Source organism: Tauraco erythrolophus, chromosome Z (genome assembly GCF_009769465.1).
Source record: "Tauraco erythrolophus isolate bTauEry1 chromosome Z, bTauEry1.pri, whole genome shotgun sequence".
Lineage (NCBI taxonomy): Eukaryota > Metazoa > Chordata > Aves > Musophagiformes > Musophagidae > Tauraco > Tauraco erythrolophus.
In genome coordinates, this window is record NC_141496.1 from 81,600,050 (window position 1) to 81,622,746 (window position 22,697).

At 37.0% G+C, this 22,697-nt stretch overlaps 1 protein-coding gene across 6 annotated transcripts in view; it reads right to left on the reverse strand.

Annotated features, from left to right (window-relative positions):
* Nucleotides 1-2,135: 2,135 nt before the first annotated feature.
* VPS13A (vacuolar protein sorting 13 homolog A) overlaps nucleotides 2,136-22,697 on the reverse strand; it is a 111,528-nt gene continuing 90,966 nt past the window's right edge. For 2 of the 6 annotated variants that reach the window (XM_086628819.1, XM_086628818.1), the window contains 5 exons: nucleotides 22,515-22,629; nucleotides 12,183-12,268; nucleotides 11,417-11,540; nucleotides 9,779-9,853; nucleotides 2,136-5,016 (listed from right to left, as the gene is read on the reverse strand). In XM_086628819.1, the coding sequence (XP_086484945.1) occupies nucleotides 4,966-5,016; nucleotides 9,779-9,853; nucleotides 11,417-11,540; nucleotides 12,183-12,268; nucleotides 22,515-22,629 (451 nt within the window). In that variant the 3' untranslated portion in view covers nucleotides 2,136-4,965. Of the gene's footprint in view, nucleotides 5,017-9,778; nucleotides 9,854-11,416; nucleotides 11,541-12,182; nucleotides 12,293-18,705; nucleotides 18,784-18,978; nucleotides 19,014-19,912; nucleotides 20,406-22,514; nucleotides 22,630-22,697 lie in introns of those variants that run through there. The other 4 variants (XM_086628824.1, XM_086628822.1, XM_086628823.1 and 1 more) reach the window with 4 other exon arrangements.

Below are 22,697 nucleotides of genomic sequence, written 5' to 3' on the forward strand. Positions count from 1 at the left end.
ATGAAAACCCACAAAGATAAAAAACTGGGAGACATTCAGTAAAAACAGAATTCAGGTTTTCTCCCTGTTTGTCTATCAGTGTCCTACCACATCGCACCTGTTCAGCAGTGACATTTGTTTCAGCCTTTAACATACTGATCTGGACACGCTGAGTTAATAAAAATTAATGGCATGGACATTCTTTTACTCCTTGTAGGAGGAGAGTAAAAGCCAATTTACTTCTCCCTTGAAGTATTATAAGAATATTTAGAATTCTTGTTCCAGATTTGCCTTGAAAACAATCAAAACCTCTTTATAAAAACCCTGTGTCTGCTGGAATTTTAGATCCTTAGATCCCACTTGCATTCACAAAAGCAAAAATTGCGACCAAGATCACAGTTTCATTTCTTAGGTCGAGTAACAAAGATCAGGCTCCTGGGCAATGCATATAAGTACTTGCATATACTGGCCAGAAAATTGTGGATTAATCCGCCGGTAAGAATAGTAATAGGTAAATTTTGTCTGAGTAATAAGAGTTATAGAGGGGGGAAAAACAGTTTCAGCCATCTGTTCAGTTTTAGACAGAAAAGTATAAGGCATTCAAGAATTGGATAACCAAACTACAACAATTTGCATTTCAAGAGAAGGTGATGACAAACCTTGACTGTGTAAGGAAGCAAGCATTGTGATAAACACGAGAAATAAATGAGTCAGAAACACTTTACTCCATATCTGAGACAATTACAAAGTAGCAGTATTTTCCATTAACAGCTCCCATATTTAATAACTCTGTTCTTTTGAAATAAACAGTCTCAATTCCTTAAAAAAAATAATGGAGAAAACACCCCAAACCTTTCACGGTATTGAATTAATTTCCATAATAATCTGCACACAACAGCAAGACTGACAGCTCCTTCACCCAGTCTGTTTTTAGTAACACATTTAAGCATAGAACCTGAGACCCCTCCTTGGCAGAATTTAGAGATAACTTGATCAACACAGGAAAAAAACAAACTTAGTAATTAACTGATTGGAACTTTAGCCACCTATATCCTTAGTTCCTGGGAAGTAAATGTTTCATGGGTACTGGTTACTGCTCTAGGTTTTGGTGTGTCTTCAGTAAAGATTAGTCACTGTAGATGGAGAAGGATCAACTGGGAGAGTTTAATTCTGGAAAAAGCATTAAAAATGCTGAAAAAAATACACCATGGAAGTGTATGAGTTGCTGAAGTAACACTGCACACTCTTGCCTTGCACAATACCTACATGATTACAAGCGATGCAGTCTTTAGGTACTTCTTTTCTGGAATTCAAACGTGAAAGGCTCAAGAAGGGGGGGGGTGGGAAATATCTTCTGAATAGTTTTGTAGAATATTCTCATTCTTGAAGATAACACACTTGCAGGAAATATATACAAATCAAATATATACAAATCTACTTAAATGCCATACAGATACGGAGAGATATTTACAAACAAGCCACAAGACCTAGCAATCCTGTAAAAGTATGTGATGTATTTATGGAAACTGTTGTACATCAGCAGAGTAATTTGGAAACTTAGGGTCTGTAGTTCACATTCAAGAATATGCTATAAGTTAAATTTTAACTATCATTACAAAGCATTATTCCTCATTTATTGACTACTGTGTGGTATTTGTTATTTGCAGATAGACGGCTAAAAATAACTCAGAAGGAATGAAAGACCTTAGTGATTTTTTTGGTATGTGAGTGTAATTTTGTGAAGTGCTAAAGATAATAAAAAACTAATGGGGTATGTACACAAATTTTTTTTTGGGGAAAAAAAAAAGATGATTTCATAAGAATCTGGTTATCCAGCAACATCATCTATGATTTCAATGTGGCAACAGAAAAAACATACTTTTAAGAGAGCTTATACATGTAAACCCAGGTACTAAAAACTTGTCCTTAGGATAAACCAAAGGTGAAGACTGAAGTCTGTATTCTGCTTTCACTGAGATGGCTGCAACAGAAGATTGACCTTGTGTTTTCAGAGACAGGATTCGACTTAATTTGTCAATTTCTACCTACGGAATTCTGAGTAATGCTATTACCTGCTAATTAAAGCAGTATATAAAGAAAACAAATAATAATCACATGCCAGTCAAAATTCATTTTCACTTTATTCAAGGCAAAGAAGAGGTCAGGGCAGGAGCGGAGTGTGGAAACCAAAATAGGCATGCCACACAAAGCCATGCAGCTGAACAAAACGAGGTGCAAACACTTAGACTTACAAACATTTTAGCAATGTGTCTGGCATCTTTGATTCGATGTTTGATTTGTCATTGATTTCTTAGAGGTAACTCTAAGCCTTAAACTACTACTGAGAACTCAAATGACATTTCTCAAAGGTATTAAGTTACATAACAGTCATCTAGAAGAGAAACTGTTCTTCGGTACTTCAGTAAAGGCCATGGTATACTTTTAAACACCACAGTGGGCAAATCTAAATGCCTACATTTTAATTTTTATTGAGATCCCCTTGTCCAATTGCATATACATTTTTAATATAAAATAATGTATTTATTCTGCCTTCTTGTTGAAAAAAATACGCATATTGCAATAAGGAATGAGGCACAGCAAAGTGGACATCTCAAACAACTTGCAGTAATACAGAAAACTACACAATGTCATAAGTCTGAACACCTATCTCCTCGTCCCAGGCTGATGTATCATTAAAACAGAGAAAACTGGTGTCTGCCAAGAAATGACAAAATTCATTCATGACTGTGTGCAGAAACCAAAAGGAAAAAAATGAAGGAAAAAGATACAATTTACTGACTAGAAAAAGGGAACTATAGAAAATCATGTTGTCGTTACAAGTGGAGACAGGAAGGAAGTGGGGGAAGGGTCCCATGTTGACTTTTGAACACTTCCAGTGTTTCAGTTCTTGTGTTAAGGCTTTTAGTTAGCACAGAAAGTCTAAATATTTTATACTCTATAGGAAAAATGCAATTTTTGGGGAGTTATGTTTTTCAAAACATGAGCTTAACCACAGACATGTACATTTAAAATAAATTCTTCAACATTAATGGTTAAATGGCTTAAACATTACTGAAGAGCCAGCTAAGATTTGAGAATCAGGAGTCTGTTGGCAAAACACATGTAAGAAAATTAAGAACTGAAGATAATATTAATTGAAATAGAGGCTCTGTGAAGGCTCTGTGAATATTTAGAATCAGTAAATTAAAAATCTACACAAATGGGAACGTGCAAAGTACCTGCAAGAGGTACTGGAAGTGAAAGTTGCAGCAGATAGTAAATACTGGGGACAGAAAGAGAGAGGAGGAGACAATTAACACAGTAATCAAGAATCAAGATCATGATGAAGCTATTAATTGAACTATCATGCCTAGGATGAAACGTGATAGATTAAAAACAAATTACAGATGTAGAATGGTACTCAGTGCACCTAATAATACTACTTATCTAAGGCAAAGTATTCTATTAGTTTGGCATGATTAGAACCTGAGTTAATACTCTTGGTACGTGCTTGGCGTACAAACAAGTGGAGTAACAGAGTCATTGTCATAGTTTGGAATTCTCTTAAAATATTTTGATTCAATTTACAATTCAAGGGAAAAATTAGAAGATTACATGTATTTTGTAACCTATGAAATGGTTACTCAACACCAAAGACAATACTTACAATGAATTAAAGAACCACAATTGCAGGTTAGCATGCTAGTTGTTTCAGGTTTTACAGTTACGTGACAATTGGGATATCTCAAGCACCACCAGCAATGTCAGAATTAAATCCTGTAGCTATAAATGTTCCAAACAATTGTTTGGAAAGAATATTTTGGCAGTAGGTACTTACAATATGTACCAGGTATTTTGAAGACTTTGACATGGAAATTTATGGAAACCTTCATGTAACACTGTACTGTTTCCTCTACTTTTTATACCAACTGCAGTCAACAGCCATTCGACAACACTAGGACTACTGCATCTAAGAAGTAAACAGAACTGCACACATTCAAGCTCTCCCTACTAAAGTTCTGCTGTCTGGATACGAAACAAAAAAGTTTCATTGGGTAAAAAAAGTTGATAAAAGCAACTATGGAATATTTATTATTTAATATAAATTTGACTTTATTAGTCACTTGCTTAGCACACAACACTGTGTAATCCAAGGCATTTTTTTTTTGGTATGCAACAGTGCACTTATAACCCCATAAACTCCTTGAGCTGCAAGACTTCCTAACTTTCATTTAAAATAATAGGCTTTAATTAATATTTTTAGTGTAGAGATATATTAATTCTCCCCATTATACATTTTTGTAAACTGTTACATGTTCTGTGAATATTGACAGAGGTGCTGCAACATTTCCTTGAGTAGAATATAAAAAACGTTTACACTAAAAGTGATCCTATCTTGTAAATTCATTATGACCCAGTCCACTCACTTACAAAAAATAGTGTTAACTAAGCAGCCACTCCTGTGAGCATCTAAATTAGACTTCCCTGGTCGGTAGCTGCCTCCTTCAAATTTGAGTTGTACGACTAGTGATGGTTAAGTTAACATTTCCTTTGATAAAGAAATTTGAATTTCAACACAGCCTCAAGTCATATGAAAACTAAGATGGAAACTAAGTATTGATTTTCAGAATCAACTCAAATCTGAAAGATTTGCTCTGAATAGTATCATAAGAATTATTCCAGAGTTCAATTTTACTATCAAGTGTAATGGCAAAACAAATTCATTTTACACTGTATTTATAAAAAATGAAATCTGGAATTCTTATGTTAAAAAACCAAACAAGCTAAAACTTGTCAGATTTTTTTTTACTTAACATCATCTATTTTTGTGACATAGCCATAGACTGTTGTGAATAAACAGTTTCATAAATCTTCATTCCTTCCTGGTTTTGCTTCCGTTGCTGATATTCAAATATTTCTGCTTGTTAAAGAGGAATTAAAAGGTAGCTGTTCAGTGTTCTTCATAACTTGGTGCTTCTTCATTCATTACAATTTTGGCTGATTCTCTCTCACCTCTTCCAGTTTAGACAGGATCCACTGTGTGAAGGAAAAGGAAAAAACAAAAGTGTTTCATTGGTAAAAGCCATGCAAAGCAGCTGAAAATTAGACAGGGTTGGCCAGACACTTCACTATCTGCTCTCTTCCTGACTCAGTTTTAACACAGTGCTGAAAATTCTTTAGATTATAACCCTGATTGTCTCACATGAAAATGGAAGCACATAAGTACCAATATATGACACATTAAACGGGCTAGGTTGATATTTCAGTTTCCTGGTCTGTATTTCAATGAATACTTTAAAATAAATTACATAATCATTTCACCCACATCATTATTAATGCTGTGCATTAGTCTACAATTCTAGAGAAATCACAGGTGACAACAGAGGAGCAGGATAACAAAAGACAGAGGACAAGAACAGATTGCAGCAATGTGATAATACAGTTTTTTAGAAAGCATCTTTCCTTAACTGTTATTTGGTTTCTTTTCAGGAATTTCAAATTCACATGTTTACAGAACATGGAAGGCAACTTAGTTTCTCAAGAGTGTTAAAAAAAAAGGGGGGGGGGGGGGAGGGGCAGTGACATGGAAATGTAGAGTAGGAGAAGAAGTTATACAAAGGTATTGCCATGACAAAGCTGCATAATGCTTTCAAGAAAGATGAGTGGATTATTCCAAATCAGATTCTGTTACCAGATCAGATTCTATGTTACAAATCTTTAGGATCCCCTCCTGCCCATCAGAAGCTCACCCCCTCAAGGAAAACAGAGCTTCTGTTTGGCAGGATGCTGAAGGTTTGAAAGAAGAATTGACTGTTCAGGAAATTACTATCACATCAGAACACGGCCCTTCTCACAGGTGGAACAACCTTGCAGTGTCCACTAGACTGACACAACGTTCACAAAGCAGTGTCACTGAGACGACCTTATACCCTTGTTACTATTAAGGGTGCCAGTTTCATTTTCACTGCTGCTGAAACACTGCCCTGGGTGTTCTCTCCCTATATACACAGTCACAAGCGTCACATTTGCAGAAGTGAGCCATGGGCTAAACAGTTCGGAAGCGACTCTCAAAGACTTACTTTCTGTAGGATAACCCTTAGGGTACTAATGGCAATTTTTGAATGAATCTGTTACGTATTCCTTCTCTAAGATAGAACCACATTCCTTACCGAGCCTGTCTGACAGTGACCTTCCTGTTATAAGTCACATTCCTGTTCGTTTTGTGAGGTTCATGGGCCTTTCGAGGAAAATAGGCCAACCAACTTTTTTGTTAAAAGTACACACAACTTTTTCGGCTTTCTTTTCCTTGCTTAAGACTTACGGCATTCATAATATGATGAGCTAATTTGATTTTTGGTATTGTTCCTGATTTAGCTGGGTGACAGATAGGGTTCCCTTCCCACACAGACAACTGGACCTCAACGCCATCCTTGCCCCACAACAGCCACAAAGAAAAAAAAAAAAAAAAAAGGGAAAAAAAACAGAGAAAGAGGAACTCAGTGCCTCCAAAGAGTACAGACAAGTCAAATTCAGCATGGGGCCCTCAAATACCTTGACAGGATGTATAATGCCCAAAGTTATCACTCAGCTGTGGTTAGAAACTACCCTCATGAAGTCAAAAGCAAATTAAACTGGTAAGAGGGTGCAGCTTTTGCAGACTGAGTGATCCCAGGGTACCACATCCCACCAGTGTGAACATATACAAGACTAATATATTGTTTGTGAAAATAATTAGCTATGCCAATAAAAACAAGGCAGAACTTTCACAGCCTGGCTACCTCATCATTTTGGTAGCAGACCTGAACCACTCCTACTCTCTGTTGTAGTAAAACTGATGACGTCAAAATGAAGAGCTCATACAGAATATGTCTATAGTAACAGGACTAATACCATGTATCAAATAAACTATTTCTGTTTCTATTAAAGATTTTCTTAATTCTTCAACCAAAGCTGTACTTTGAGGAACAGAGGAAGGAGACACCCCTCACCCTGGAATTAAACTGGGAATAATAAGGCCTTCTACAGACAGATAGGAGCTGCCTCACGTTCACGAGCCCTGGTCCTCATGGGGGACTTCAACCACCCCGATATCTGTTGGAAGGACCACACAGCAGGGCATAGGCAATCCAGGAGGTTCCTGGAATGCATGGATGCCAACTTCCTTCTCCAAGTGGTAGAAGAACCAATGAGGAGAGGTGCTTTGCTGGACCTTGTTCTCACCAACAAAGAAGGGCTGGTGGGGAACATGGCGCTCAAGGACAGCCTTGGCTGCAGTGATCATGAAAAGGTGGAATTCAAGATACTTTGGGAAGCAAGGAGGATGCACAGCAGGCTCACTACCCTGGATTTCAGGAGAGCAGACTTTGGCCTCTTCAGGGATCTCCTTGCTAGAGTACAATGGCATGAAGCCCTGAAGGGAAGAGGGGCACAAGAAAGCTGGTTAATATTTAAGGATCACCTCCTCCAAGCTCAGGAACAGTGCATCCCAACAAAGAGAAAGTCAGGTAGGAACTCCAGGAGGCCTGCATGGATGAACAAGGAGCTCCTGGACCAACTCAGACACAAAAAGAAGGCCAATAGAGGGTGGAAGCAAGGACAGGTAGCCTGGGAAGAACACAGAGCAATTGTCCGAGCACCAAGGGATCAGGTTAGGAAAGCTAAAGCCCTGACAGAGTTATATCTGGCCAGGGACATCAAGGGCAACATGAAAAACTTCTATAGATATGTCAGCGATGAAAAGAGACCTAGGGAAAATGTAGGCCCTCTCCAGAAGGAAATGAGGGACCTGGCTACCCGGGATATGGAGAAGGCTGAGGTTCTCAATGACTTCTTTGCCTCAGAGCTCCAGCTGTACAGCCCAAGTCACAGAAGGCAAAGGCAGGGTCTGGGAGAATGTAGAACGGCCCACTGTAGGAGAAGACCAGGTTTGAGACCATCTAAAGAACCTGAAGGTGGACAAGTCCATGAGATCTGATGAGGTGCATCCGCAGGTCCTGAGAGAACTGGCAGATGAAGTTGCTAAGCCACTATCCATCACATTTCAAAAGTCGTGGCAATCTGGTGACATTCCCAATGACTGGAAAAGGGGAAACAGAGCCCCCATTTTTAAAAAGGGAAAAAAAGAAGACCCAGAGAACTACAGGCCAATCAGTCTCACCTCTGTGCCCGGCAAGATCATGGAGCAGATCCTCCTGGCAACTATGCTAAGGCACACAGAAAATAAGGAGGTGATTGGTGACAGCCAACGTGGCTTCACTAAGGGCAAATTGTGCCCGACTAATTTGGTGGCCTTCTATGATGAGGTCACAGCATTGATGGATAGGGGAAGAGCAACTGACATCGTCTACCTGGACTTATCCAAAGCATTTGATACTGTCCCACATGACATCCTTGTCTCCAAACTGGAAAGACATGGTTTTGATGATGGACTACTCGGTGGATGACGAATTGGCTGGATGGTCGCACTCAAAGAGTTGTGGTCAAAGGTTCAATGTCCAAGTGGAGGCCAGTGACGAGTGGTGTTCCTCAGGGGTCAGTACTGGAGCCAGCGCTATTTCACATCTTTCTCGGTGACATGGACAGTGGGATCGAATGCACCCTCAGCAAGTTTGCAGATGACACCAAGCTGTGTGGTGTCATGGACACGCTGGAGGGAAGGGATGCCATCCAGAGGGACCTTGACAAGCTGGAGAGGTGGGCCTGTAAGAACCTCATGAAGTTCAACAAGGCCAAGTGCAAGGCCAAGACCATGTGGGTCGGGGCAATCCCAAGCACAAGTACAGGCTGGGCAGAGAATGGATTGAGAGCAGCCCTGAGGAAAAGGACTTGGGAGTGCTGGTGGATGAGAAGCTCAACATGAGCCGGCAATGTGCGCTGGCAGCCCAGAAAGCCAACCGTATCCTGGGCTGTATCAAAAGAAGCATGGCCAGCAGGTCGAGGGAGGGGATTCTGCCCCTCTACTCTGCTCTCATGAGATCCCAGCTGGAATACTACATTCAGCTCTGGAGTCCCCAACACAAGAAGGACATGGAGCTGCTGGAGCGGGTCCAGAGGAGGGCCACGAAGATCATTCGAAGGCTGGAGCACCTCTGCTATGAAGACAGGCTGAGAGAGTTGGGGCTGTTCAGCCTGGAGAAGAGAAGGCTCCGGGGTGATCTTATAGCAGCCTTGCAGTACTTAAAGGGGGCCTACAGGAAAGCTGGAGAGGGGCTTTTTACAAGGGCGTGCAGTGATAGGACAAGGGGCAATGGCTTTAAACTGAAAGAGGGCAGATTTAGATTAGATATAAGGAAGAAATTTTTCACTTAGAGGGTGGTGAGGCAGTGGAACTGGTTGCCCAGAGAAGTTGTAGATGCCCCATCCCTGGAAGTGTTCAAGGCCAGGTTGGATGAGGCTATGGGCAACCTGGTGTAGTGGAGGGTTTCCCTGCCCACAGCAGGGGGGTTGGAACTACATGATCTTTGAGGTCCCTTCTGACTCTAACCATTCTATGATTTTAATTTACAAATACTGTTTGTTATATAAAAACATACTATTTTAATTCACATTCCAGATTGTTTAGTTAGCAGTACTGTTAAATCAGCCACTTGACAGACAGTTCTAATCCAAAGATTTATGGAAGAGTTTGGTGTTGAAATTGAGTATTTTTTAAATTCAATACAGAATAGATCATTGCCATTTCCATCTCTACAATGGCTGTGAGCAAATACTGAATTTTAAACATACATAGTAAGAATATTTCTGCTTCACTCCAAGCCAAATTTAGCACAGTATAATTGTAGTAGTATTTTAACATTACCTTAGCGTCTTCTGGACTTTTAAAATTAATAATTTTTCCAAATTCTTTGGCATGGAACACAGACTTAACTCGTTCCTAAAAAAAACAAACCAACAAACAGTAAATCAAAATTGAAGTTAGTTTCTTCAAACTTTATGACTAAGAAGCTATTTACCATTAAGGCAGCTATATGGTTCAGACCGCCAAGTGTACCGACTACACTAATCTGAGTATGTTCATATCACATGCACGCACCCTGAGAAACTTCATTTTCTGCATGAAAGAAGAGTGGAGTGGAACAATACAGCAATAAGAGACTTCTCTTTTCACCATGGAGTCCCTGGAGACTGGACTACAAAAGTGTGTCGAAATGGCAGGCATATAATGGAGTATGTGGGGTAACAGAATCCAGTACTCCCTAAAGCTGTAATTTTTCGTTCTCTTTTAAGTCACTACTTGGGTGGACATTCCACCTATACTGGCTTGCAAGTGATGGTCTTGGGTAGTGAAAATAGCAACTTAGACTTTGAAAATAAAACATAAGTAGTGCTTTGCAAAATACAGTTTTCAACCATAGATTTCAATAAATAGCATACTGCAGACATGTGAATGGACTCTGAAATGACTGCTGTATAGGGGTAAAGATGGACATGTTATTCAGCATTGTCTGAAATGGCAGAAACTCTAACAATTATTTCATCCTGTAAAAGTTCACTTGCAGTCAGAAATCCAGTTTGGAGGATTCCAAACCAATATGGCTCTGCCTTTCATGCTCTCTGTAATAGAAACAAATAATCTGAGTGAAAAACTGAATAACTTTGTACACTGTCAAGACTGTCCTGACATCCAAGATGTGTCATTACACACATGAAGCTTATTAAAAACAGAAACAAACCAGAACACTGGCAGGCAAATTTATAGATTGAAATTAAATTCAGTTACCATCTTAAAAAAAAATTCTTAAATTCTTGTTAAGTATATAAGTACACTCAGTCACCAGCAGTCATCTTTCTTCTTATGTCCTTTTCCAATTTACCAGGGAAAGAAAGTTTGGGGATTTTTAAAAGGAAAACTTGCAACTGAGAGCAATGTTCTTCAACTTGTATTGAAAGGGATAAGCATATACCCTTACAGTTTTTATAAAAATATTAATACCTTATTATACTTTTGAAGAATTGAACATGAGCAAATGCAAAAAAAAACCCACAACAACCCCTGAAGCATAGCACATGCAAATGTATTGCTCTAATATATTTGAATCCTTGGGATCACAACAGGGTAGATTTCCACATATCGGCGTATTTCCACAGCGCCAGAGTATGGAATAAAAGTATTCTGCAACTTTCTGAGAGACTTTTGTTGTTATCACCATTTTGCAAACTACGAATACACCACAAACTGATGTATTCAAACAAAACATTCCCAGGGCTCAAAGAATAATTTCATCTGTGAACACTAAGTCACCATTCTGCTTAGAATAGTCAGAAGGCAGTTAGTTATCTGAGGAGTTTGCCCATGCCAAATTTCAGCTCCCTTCTCTGAGTGCATCTCAACTAGAAGAGGGATCAAGAATTCAAAGGAGAGAGATCAGGAATTCGAAGTTCAATGTCATGAACAGTAACACAAAAAAAAAACCCAAACATGATTAGGTTAACATACCTTGGCTTCAATGCGTAATCTTCTGCCATCAACAATGAACGGTTCTTTGGTAAATTCATCGTAAGTGTATTGCCATTCACACGTCAGCTGTCCAAACGTCCCTTTTGTCACAAATAACACACCACTAGACACCAGAAAATAATAATGTAAGAATACCTAAGTTACCATTACCCCAGTTGAATTAAGTCATTCACTGTTCCAAAATAGTTCTCATCTAATGATATATAACAACCATACAGCATACGTTCCAGAAGAGTGAATTTTGAACTTTCCTTTAACTTAAAATACTGTGTTTCGTAGCAAAAGTGTAACACTAATTCTAGCTGTATTTCTACAAAAAGTTTTACAGACTTTTTACTTGAGAAAGACGCTTGATACTCCACTGTTGGATATTGACTGTTCCTGTATTAGCATATTGAAGGAAAAACAAATAATTTCAGTGAATCCCACAGTTCCATTGACTTCAGCCTAACCAGATTAATAACAAATCTTTCTCAGTTAAAGAAATGATAAAATCAACATTCCTTTTCTCTCCTTACACAGAGAAATTACTGCGACACTCAAAATAACATACTCTTGTGCTGAACAAAGCTGCTGCTGAACAAGATTATTAACAGCACACTAAGCATGCCTTCCCCATTATTTTATCTACATAAATAATGACAGACATGTCAAAGCACAGTTACTGATGAACAACTATCAAGGCATGCACGTTTTGATGATGGTTTTAAGTACTTATGCAGAGGCAAAAAAACCTTATGTTTACCTTTTTGTCACCATTAACAGATCTGTACTGTTGACCATAGCATGTGCAATATATCTGAGTTTCGCAAATCTTCCGTTTTCTATTTTCTAAAAGAGATAAAAGTTTCATAGCTGTGAATATGCTAGTATAAATTCATGTACTAATTTTGAGCTTAAAATGTATTTATGCTCCAAAGGTATAAATTGTAACAGAGTACACAGCACATTTCAGGACTCAGTTTTCTACATATTTTTAGTACATGCTGAACTTCTGGTGACTAACACAGTTCTGAGACAACAAAAGAAAAAAGGATTAATTTCCTAATTTATGTCAAGTCATCTCCAAAACATTGGAGCAATTAACTCTGAGAATAAACCTATACTTAACTGTATACAAGAACCCACTATCATGTAGACTGTGGGACTTAATAATGCACTTAAGAATATGGAGAAATGCTAAGCATTACCTCGTTTCCCCCTGAATGTACTTGATCTTTTCCTACAATTGCTGTGAATATTGTAGGAGAATATTCTTTAATGGGTAATAAGTTACAAATATTGATGACAGTAGATGAATAATTTTTAAAAATGGAGACTCTCATTTTGACATGACTTGGCAGCCGTTTTTCTGAGCTATGAGTGATTAAATTAGTGATTGAATTAAGACTGCTGCACCTTAGTTGGGAATGGCAACATGACTGCTTGCATACTTCCCATCTGTTTCAAATTGGAAGCAAAATCAGATTAGTATAAACCAGTATCATTCAATAAACCATGAACTACAAACATATTGCTTCAGATACGTATGCCAATTTTTAAAAACATGTAGGTTAGTTCTCTAATGCAGTTAAAATAGCACAATCATGTAATGAGTATTTATCACCACTGTAAAATGATAAAGATATTTAATTAGGCCTATCCTACAACTTCAAACTTGGCCACACAGATAACTCCACTTGCCCAAACAGATTTTTTTTAAATTATGCCCTTCTTCAAAGATGCTGATTCTTTACTGACTAAAACGCAAAAACATTTGAGTAACAGGTTCCCAAAAGATAGCTTTCCAGAAAGCTCTCAGAAAGTTCAGATTACTTCTCTCTCCCGAACTCTGCTGGGCTACCAAATCACAGCTATTGACCATGTGCCTACCTATGTAAGTCACTGCTTGAATTTATCTCTGCAAGAGCTAGTGTCGGGGGCGGGATGAACAGAACAAGAAGAATGACATAAGAAATGAGGAAGTAAGCGCGTGGAAGACTGGGATGATATTTTTTTTTTATCTTGGCAAACTTCTTATCCAGGATTTGTCTAGGGGTTGCTAAGCCTCCAATCTGAGTCTCCCTACCCCTCATATTAAGTAGAAGCTTGAACCTAAATAACAAAAAAATCCTCTCCAATGTTCCAGCACACAACACATTGGATGTTTGGAAGACAGAGGAGGCTGTATGGACAGACATCATGGATAGAGTACCTGACCCACATACCGGGGGGCTACTGGTATAGTTCTATGTCCTGATGGATTTTCAGTGTTAGTGGTCTAGCAAGACAGGGAAAGGGAGGAGAAGGCTGCCAGGAACTTACAGAAATCATGTGTGTGGAAAGAGCAAGAGTGGTTCAGCAGGAGGTAACAAATACACATTGTTGCATTTAACCTGCAAGACTCTGACCATGTCTCTGACCATTTATACTTATAAATATTGCAAAGTATGACCAGTATCTCTCTTCTATCAGAAGCAATTATAGGGAAGAAGCATGTGGCAATTTAGCCTTATTAAGATGGAGGGCATCTCTAGTCTTCCTCCCGCATCGAAGAAGGTAACTTTCCTATACTTGGCATAGCACTGAGGTAAGGCCAGAGTGCGACTGGAGAGCAGGGTTACCGCTTTCTGTCTTATCATTAGCTTGCTAGTTAATTTTCAGTAAGTCATATCACCCCATTGTAACCTACTCAGTTTACTGATAATGAATTGAGAATTACAAAAATTATTATGGAAGTATAGTATAACTATCACACAGGTTGCGGTTCTAAGTAAAAGCTATTTAAATGTCCACCAAATTCCACAAAAGGTACATCGTTCTACCAAGATTCACAAACAAGTGTTTTGCTCTGCATTGTTAGCACGTGGTACGCGCTGAGCTAACTACTCCTCGTTGTGAGCTATGAGACAAAGATGATAAGCTAAAGTTATGTGTTCTATAGTTTTGTAGACAACAGACGTTAATTGGCAAATAACCCACAGGAAAATGTTGCACAGTCCATTTGCAAAGGTAACATACCTATGCCAATGCTGAGCAGTAACTACCACAAAATTTTCTGCCTTTTAGATTTTTCTACACCTCATTTACAATCTTTATCCCTTTTACCATTAGATGTGCACATATTCATTAGGAAATATATCATAGAGGGATACAGCAATTTACTGCTGATAACTCTTACAGCAAGAGCACTACTGTGCTCTGCTACCAAACCGTCTTATACAACTCAAACATAAAAGGATATATAATTGGTTGCTGAACATAGGTGCATGAATATAGTTTGTAGGCTTTACAGTATTTAGCGGTTAATTATTTGGAGAAAGACAGCAATGCGGATGCAAAACTATGAAAGGTAACATTGACCAATCATTGTTGAATAGTAGTTTCACCACTGTAAGAAAACAAATACTAATTTTTAAAACACACCTTGTGTATTTAAAATTAAAAAAAGGTTTAATAATCTGATTATTTTAGTATATGTTATGGTTCATTGACTAGATATGGAAATTGAATGAATCTATTGAAAAAAGACTCTCCAATAGCTGTAAAATGTGAAGCAATGCAAGCACAAATCCCCTCCTTTACAAATTATTCTATCTGTAGTACAAATGCTTAGATGTCACTACAGTAATCTAACAGTAGATGTGATCATTTGCGCAGAGATGGATATGCAAATATGCTCAGTGTCTTAAAAGTGGCATCTCTGCATCTGGAAAGATTCCTAATCACACCACACGCTCCTAACTCATTGAGGAGCGAGCACAGAGGCCTTTGACAGAGTCAGAAATAAAACAGCAGAGAGTCAGTATTGGAGACAAAATTTAAAGTCTATGATCCTTATGGCTACAGTTCTAAAAAGTACTAGTAGTACGTGTGATACAAAAGAATGTTTTATATCCTTCTCAAACTCATCTCAGCTGAAACAACATATAAAAGAAAAATACTGTAAAGACTTGCTACTTAAAAAGTGGTTATAATCTGCTAGTCTTTTCCCTTGATGTTCAGATTAACTCGAAGTTTTCAATTGGATTTCAGATTGTCAGTGCATTTCCTTAGGAACTGATCACTGTCCAAATGTGTTAAGTTCTGAAGGCAGTTCACTGTTGTTGCTAGAAACTCCAATATTGAATGGATCTTTCAGCTCAAACTAGAAGGTGACTTCTTAAAAAGCTGTAGAATTGTATTTTCAGCAGGCTAACCTTGCATAATTACGTATCCAATCTTCCCCCCAGAAACATTAAATAATCCTAAGCAGTGCCCATGTCACTTGTTAGATCTATCTTAAATGTGTGTAAAAAGAGGGGGAAAAAATATTAAATTAAAAAAAATCCACATGTAAACCACTCCTTTTTCTGCCATGCAAAATTCTCACCTAATCCTTTATTCATAAGAACTAATGTTAATTCTTTATTGCCGGCTCCCTCATACCAGTTTTCCTAATATGCAACGCTATTCTATAAAAAGCTAAGCTTTTTTGTACACGATGTGTTAGTGCCTGAATACGAGATTCCATTTCAGCCACGCTGAACAGCAACTCCGAAATCAACATGGTTTTGTTCAAATCAACGGAAATTTGCGGTCAAGGTTAATGTTTCAATCTAAGGCCACATTATAGAGGACAAAAAAAATTAGGACTTGCAGCTTGCTTTCAGAACACAGTTTCTATTTCACAACAGCGATATAATTTGCCTATGCTGACTGGCAGAATTATTATCGCCAATTTTTGATCCAAATACCAAGATAATTCATTCGATGAGATGAACGGAGAAACCACACTGACCTACACTTTCATTATGATGACATGCCTAGGTGTTCTTTGTGTTTCCTGCCAATACAGCCAAAGTTCTTTCGTTTGTAGCATCTGAAGTGATTACTGTATCAGCAGGGAAATGGAAAAGTATTTCTATTTTCTTTTCTGTATTCTCTGCCAGGAAACAAGCCGTTGTATGCTTTGCCTAGGACACTTCTAATTTTTACTTGCTTTTCCACCATATATAAGCATCTATGTGTCAATCGCAAACAAAGTAAAATAAAACAAACAAAGTAAAATAAAACTGAGTCACACAAGCTTCAATGTTCTTCTGAAACAACTGGTGTTAGCTAGTCTCAGCCAGCTTCCTGTAAATATATATAAGTCTTATCTGGGGATGGGCAATGGCTATGTAATAATACCCATGTTGCGCATTTAAACAGTAAGGATCTTGCTCTTTAACATAACAGGTTTTCCAAAGGAGGATGGATAATGACAGTTGTGACTCAATTAAGGGAGAGGTAACCTAGATAGCACGCATGAATGGATGCCTGGCAAGAGTCAGGACAGTGTAGAATAAAAATGAACTTCCTTTGAACTTTGGAAAGAATGCCTCCCTATAATTTTATGATGTGAAACCTCAGTTTTAGAGTACTTTGTGATATGGATGTTTATGCTTTGGCCTGAACCCAAGCCCAAGGTGGGTAAGGGAAGGAGAGAAAGGAGTATGACACCCTTTTAACACTTCTCAGATGTTCTTCCTAGCAGACTGAAGTTTGAATGCTAACAAACAAGGATCTGTTCAACCCATTCCAACATTCTGCCACCAGATCCGAAGCTTACCTCATGACCAAAAAAAAGTATCACTGAACTGGAAGCTGAACACCTCCAATACAGTAGAACACAGTATTGAAACACAGCTTTGAAGGACTGTCTTCTCTACAAGCTTACATCCACTGCAGCATAGTTGGGCAGCAACCTTTCACAACACTGCAGAAGAGCCCTCACAAACTCTTACACTATAAAACCAAATTAAAAACAAAAAAGGTTCTGAATTTATTTTGGTTTTGCGTTGACACTGAGCTGTGACACACACCACACCAGTGTTTTCATAGTGCAAGTGCTAATGACTTACATCCATAAGCATGAGATTCCACTATCTTTCAGCTTTATTCCCTGGCAGAGCAAAGACCAGTGATTTCTGGCAGGTCTATAGCTTCTGTAAATGACCACGAACAACAAAGATGCAAACAGTCTACTAAATGAACCCAGAAACTGTCTATAGTATCTCTGCACTGACCGAAGTCTACAGAACCTCTTGAGAGAACTAAAAGACCAAAGAATCCTGATCAAAAGGGATGTACTGGGTCACAATAAAGATAAAAAGCACAGCAAATTCTTCCCCTCAGCAAGGAGGAAGCATATAAATTCAAGTTGCCATTATTCAAGTCACTAAAAGGGTAAAAAACTAAACACTTCGGAAAAGTTGAATCAAGTTGTTCTGTGGCTGACAGCAAGAAAACTTGGCAACCTGAGCTGAAAGGACAGCACTTAGTCTGTACCTTAAATCCCTAAAGAAAATAATCTTTAACCTGTTTTGGTGTTTGTTGTTTTTGTTGTTTTTTTATTTTATTTTATTTTTGCATTTTTGGTGCCTTGGAGGTTTTCAGCCCATGACTTAGAGAAATTAAATCCTAATATACCAGGTGATATAGTTTTTTGTTATCCTAAATCCAGATGATTGTTTTTCCCAATGTATATTCAGAGGAAACTAGGCTAAAGATCAAAACAAATAAAATACTTGTACAAAATGACTACATTTTTATTAATATTAAAATCTAAAGAATAGAACTATACTCATAAATAAGAGACAAAATAACCAACAGTATATAATCATTACTTGCCAACTATACTGGCAAATTATTATTTTTTTTTTTTAGTTAGCACTCTACAACCTTTCAATCTACTGAGAAGGAAAGAACTCTTTAGTTGTAATGCAGTGGAACTCGAATGAGTGATACCTGACTCAGAAGTAATACCATTCACGCTAAACATTCTTTCCACATTTTGTAATAATTTGTAGAATAAGGTAAAAAAAACCCTAAAACGTTAGGTCAATTTGATAGAAAAAAAAAGTATTTTTTCTAAATACCAAATTCTTACTTTTGCAGGGATGCTTTTTCAGTCAAAAAATTATTACATTTATTTATAAAGCTGTTTTAGAATGAGGAAAAAATACATTTTGTTAGAAAATTGACATGCATTGTCTTGTAAGACAGGTCATTACAGAAAAAAAAAAAAACGAGGATAAAAAAAGAAACTGCACTAAAAAGCCAAAAGGAAAAAGAAAATGTCAGTAACATATTTAAAGTTCCCAAAACGCAGTGAAGTTAATAAAATGCAGCAGTAACCTTTCCATAAAGTTGTACCTAACAATTTCCTCAACTTTTAGGCATGACGTGTCTTTTTTCAGGATCGAAGATCAAAATAACTTCCTACATTCTTCAAGAAAATAGCCACAATCCATGTGCATCTGAAATACTCTAAATCCTTCCCGCAATGTTTCAGGCAGTTAACAGACTGCAGCACAATTTTTCTTCTACTTCTGCAAGACATCCTTTTGAGATGACAGTATTACAAAATAAGCAACAATTTGTGATCTGTGGCAAACTCAAGCATCAGTAGTTTCAGCTAAAACAAGCTCTCAAGTTGAGTTTGGCCCCTTTTATCTGGGAGAGTACAAGATCACTGCCCAAGAGATCAGACTGTACAGCAGCTTTTGAAGGCACAGAGCCAAAATAAGCAGTCTTAGGGATTTTAATGGTTCTTCCCTCAGAATTTTGATAACTGGAAGAGAACAGACCATGAAGGACATGTTACCACCTTTGGTAAATATGCAAACATTTCAGAAGCTCTAGTTGCTTTGGAGCAATTCTAATTCTTCATATGGTGGAAAATGAATTAATTCTTACTGCAGTACTTACTGATACATAAAAATCTATTGTGTTTAAAATGCAACACAAAAATCTAAATTTAGTAAGAAATTACAAAAAAGAATGAAAAAACTGTGCAAGCAAGTGAATATAGAATAAAACAATTTTTAAAGAAACAAGTAACTTGTAAAACTATATTGTAAAATTTACAATACAGAATTACAGTCATTCAATGTTGTGTTCCTCCCCCCCGCCCCCGGTGTCCAGATAAATAAAAAACTAAATACTTTTGCACGTTACATATGTTTTACTACACAAAGTCTTGGAAAATTGCCGGAATTTTCTCCACCTGTCTGTGATTTTACTTAGGGTTTAGTTCTGGGGTAGATTTTTTTTTACTTTGTTGTTGTAGCTGCTATGAAAACAATAAAAATTCATTTAAGAACAAAATAATTTATGGTTACACTAGAAAATAACTAAATAAACCATTATTTCACACATCTAAGGATTCCAAAGGATAAATAAAATGAGTATTTAACAATTATGGTAAAATAAATGATAAATAAAAAAATAAAAGGCTTTTGTTAAACGTCCCTTTCAAAATACATGTATTTTATCTTTTAAATACTTCTATAGGCTATTTGGTGCTTTTACATAAACCAGTTCCAGGAAACATGAGAAACAATGTTGGAACAGAACAGATGAATCCATTTTAGATATACTTTAAATGAGTTTATTGTTAAAAAGAAGAGCAGACAAAATACTTTTGAAATTTGAAATAAATAAAACAGTCAAACAGCATTTTAACACCAATAATGACTGTACAACTCAGCAAAGTTTTACTAAACACATTTAAAAGCACTCCATCTTGCAAATTTAAAGAAAATCTGTCAAACACTTACGTAAATGCAAAAACATTAAATACACTGGATAGAAACATTTCTGGAAATAAACTTTTAAGTCACGGTATTACTATTCTTCATATTATCCAATACTATTTTCAGCTAATATCCAGTTTTATCTATAAGATTATTTTTATTATATTCTTTGCTCTTTTGCCTAGCACTCATCATCATACAGTTTATTTCCCCACATTTTTTTTTTTTCACAGTTTTAAAAATAAGTATTTAATATCAGACAACCTCAATTTCTCAGCAGGAATTATAGCAGCAACATTTAATACTTAAAGGTCAAGAGAACATGACAAGGGCCATGTATATCTGTTACAGTCCATATTATCCTAACTGTCATCATCATCATCACTACTATTGTGAGTCTTAGTCCATTCCCTGTAGGCCTGTCTTTTCTGAAAGCATGGTGAGGGAAGAAGAAAGCAGAAGTATTAGTATTAGTTTGTCTGGCAACTTTGTTAATTAAAACAAAATAAAACCCTAGAAAACAAAGAAATTCCGAAGTGACATCCTAGTTTAGGACACAGTACAAGCACACAAAGTCACCTATATCCCATTTCCTTTAATCAGCAAATACAATCTCTAAATCACTAAAAGAAGTTTCATTCCTGTCTAATCCAGTAATCCCCTGAAAATGCTACAATACAGTGACTGCAGCGGGGGCAGTCACCAAACGTGTATGAAAGGGGAGAATAATCTTTTTTCCCCATAAGAAAAAATCATGCTGTTCAAACTGCTTCAGATAGGGGACATGTAAAAACACTGAGTCTCAATGCAAAACAAAATAATATCTCTAGAACCAGAAACACTAAGAACCAAAAACTTTAGTACACTTGAGGGGAAAATAAGATTAAAGACATGAAACACACTATATCAGAAATTAATGTCTGGAAAAAAATGACACAATTCATTGTTTTCCAATCTGAGAATTAAAACCCTGTTTAGAGCTTTCAAAGCATTTCTTCAAGAGTAGTTCTAGCTTAGATTTGTCAAGAGAGAAAACTAATAGGAAACATACAATTTTTCAACTTTAGCTACTTTTAAATGGCGGCTGCCACCACAAAATATGACCAGCACTACCCAAGGCAATGTCTTTATGCTTTCGTAAGCTGGGTAACAGAAGGTGGTGGTACTGTACTCAACTATGTAACAGAAAAATTATAATTACATATTACATTGCAGAATTTTTTAAAGGTTTCTCAGAAAAAAAAAAAACCACAAACATATACAAATTTAAGAAGCTAAAGCAAAGTCATTAGAGAAGCCTGCACATTAAAGCTGACTGTTGGCTTGCTAGCATTTGTTTCAGTAGGACACTTTAAAACAGATAAGCGGATGTTTTAGAAGTGGTTTTCTCACCAAAAAAAGGAGAAAGATTAGCAAGTAAGTTTATGCCATTCATCAGTAGCAGTTTCTAACTATGCTTTAGTTAAGGTAATACTGCTTTACAACAATAGCTTTAAATTGGAGAGCACAAGCTAAAACTACCTCATCAGAGGAAAGGCAGAGGCATATTATTTGTTATTAAAGAACTTTCACAGTCTGCTGAACTAGATCACCACTGAATGGTATGGAGAACATAGTTGAGATGCCCCAAATAGGACAATCCTCTTCTACCAGAAAACAAAAGACACACTAATGAAACCCAGAAGAAAAACAACCAGACTGGAACGCAACATGAAACAAACAGTTGTGGAAATTCTCATAATAGTCTAGAAAATCCTCTCCAAAGGCTACTTCATATCGTCTTCTCCAAAAAGGTTATTTCTGTATGACTTCTCCAACATTTCCCTGACATACTTTGAATTCGTCAATGTTTATTTTAAAAATTCTGTTTACATTCATGCAATCACTAATTATTACTTTATTTCTTATGTTTGAATATTTCTAAAATGCAGTTTTACTTCTAACAGAGAAAAAACCAGGAACCTTGTAAGCTGTAACAGCTGAAATTATTTCCACTTTGACATCAATTTGTTTAAATGGCAGCTGAATTCTTAAAGAATAACTGCTGCTCAGCATGTTCTTCACACAAACAGTATTCTACTTCAAAATGGTTTGTGTTCTTTCAATGGCTGTAGTATGACTAATATAGCTTCTTAAGCATGTTTAAAATGCTGTTTTACATAAAATTGAGATTTTAAAGTCAGTTTAAAATGTGTTACTGAAAAAAGTATCTTTGTGTTTATCATCACTGTTTATCAGAAATAATAATTAAAGACATAAACCTTCTTAATTACGCATCTAAACTTTTTTCTACTTTCTAAATGCTCTGTATCTTGCACAAACCTCTACAGATACACTGGTATAAAATATGGTGTCTTTCTCAAAAGTTGTATCACAAACTAAATCACCAAAGTGGTCATAAGCCTGAGAAAGTAAATTGAACCTACTGAGTCACTAGGTAAGGGGTGGCAGGGAATTTAAGAAAAGGGAAATTCTCTAAAATATTTCAACATATGGTGAGTTGCAGTGTATGTCAAACTATCTTTCACTTTCTTCACCTGTAACATTTGACTCCCGGTTCCATCTCTTAATCTGTAAGGTCTAATAACTCCATCTTCACCAAAGAAGCGAGGTGGGCGCAGGCTTATCACATCTTCTGATGAATCTGCAACTCTGACAATAAAGCAGCAAGTTTAAGGTACGTGTCAATATTTCCACTCAGCTATAATATTTAGCAAAGC